Source organism: Poecilia formosa, unplaced genomic scaffold, assembly GCF_000485575.1.
Source record: "Poecilia formosa unplaced genomic scaffold, Poecilia_formosa-5.1.2 Scaffold240, whole genome shotgun sequence".
NCBI lineage: Eukaryota > Metazoa > Chordata > Actinopteri > Cyprinodontiformes > Poeciliidae > Poecilia > Poecilia formosa.
The window spans coordinates 407,121-408,586 of NW_006800179.1; the positions used below are offsets into that span (position 1 = coordinate 407,121).

The window sequence follows — 1,466 nt, forward strand, 5'->3', positions numbered from 1 at the left end:
CATTCATCCTCATTCATCCTCATTTCTCCCCATTCATCCCCATTCATCCCCATTCATCCCCATTCATCCTCATTCATCCTCATTCATCCTCATTGATACCCATTCATCCCCATTCATCCTCATTCATTCTCATTCATCCCCATTCATCCTCATTCATCCCCATTCATCCTCATTCATCCCCATTCACCTGACGGCGTTCCAGGAAATCTTCTCCTTTACTCCCGACACCAGAAGCTCCGGCGTACTTCGTCGACCTGATGCACGACGGCAACGCCGCCATCCGCCGAGTGTGTGACAACACCCTGGACATCATAGCGGTGAGTGGCGCCTGCAGGAACGGCTCCCCCTGCTGGAGGAGGGCGGTAGTCTGTCAGTGATGATCATTAAATCGTAGTTATGAGTCACCAGGGACTGGTTTCTGTTAGGAGCTCATTTTTATCTGTGGTCACTAAAATCCTTCTTTCCTTCGACTCTTCGTTGGTTTCCTAACCTTCTGAAGGCTCTGAACAGAAAACATTTCATAATCTTTATTCTTCTGCTGCAAGCAGAACCAGGATGTTATCAGCAAGTCCCCACCAAAATAAAAGCATGATGAACAGAGACTAAAGTAATTTTCTACAAGTCCAAGTCAAGTTTCTGAAGACTTAAACATTTTCATCCTTGTAGTCGACCTGCAGGCTGCGTGACTTCATGTAACTGTTATATTTTAATCATTTTTCATTTAGGAATAACGAAGCTGCAGCAGGAAGAGATGAAACCCGTTTTATTTTGCTCAGTCAGTAACTCTTCTTCCTGTTGGGACTCTGTTAAAGCTTTTATTCTGTTCATCGCAGGATCTGTAATTAATTAACTGCATTTTAATCAAAAACAATATATTGATAAAATAAGCAACATTTTAATTCAGAAAACGTATGAAATAAATAGACATATTAGCTGAACTATAGAGATATTTATTCTTTTTAATCTGTTACTGATTATTTAACTGTCAGATTTAGGCTTTTATTTACATAATTACTGGATAATATGAACTATAGATCCTCAGTTTTCCAGGTTTTTCTGAGAGAGAAACAGGAAATCAAATCTTCTCGTCTGAAACCTCTTAAAACCTGATTTCAATTTGTTTTCTCAATAAAATCAGAAATGTTAGATATTTTTAATATTTTATTGTGTTCTCCTGATGTTTGACCATCCGTCCATCAGCTGGCAGACCGGCCAGTGATTGACGGCTGCGGTTCGCTGCCGGCCGCAGCGTGAGCGCTGCCAGACCTCAGATCAGCGTAATTATCTGCAGATTAAAACCAGGCGGCCAATCGGACCGAAGGAAGTGTTTCATTTAAATTATCAGGGAGGCGATTTACGCTGCGCCACATGAGAGGCAGGAGGGGCATCTGGAGAGTGTCAGGGGCCGACGGCGCCGTCAGGGGAAACACACACACACACACACACACACACACACACACACACAC

At 42.7% G+C, this 1,466-nt stretch overlaps 1 protein-coding gene across 4 annotated transcripts in view; it reads left to right on the plus strand.

Annotated features, from left to right (window-relative positions):
• kifap3a (kinesin-associated protein 3a) overlaps positions 1-1,466 on the plus strand; it is a 25,434-nt gene that overhangs the window by 15,712 nt on the left and 8,256 nt on the right. For 2 of the 4 annotated variants that reach the window (XM_016680347.1, XM_007569371.2), the window contains exon 17: positions 232-317. In XM_016680347.1, the coding sequence (XP_016535833.1) occupies positions 232-295 (64 nt within the window). In that variant the 3' untranslated portion in view covers positions 296-317. Of the gene's footprint in view, positions 1-224; positions 318-1,466 lie in introns of all 4 variants that reach the window. The other 2 variants (XM_016680346.1, XM_016680345.1) reach the window with 1 other exon arrangement.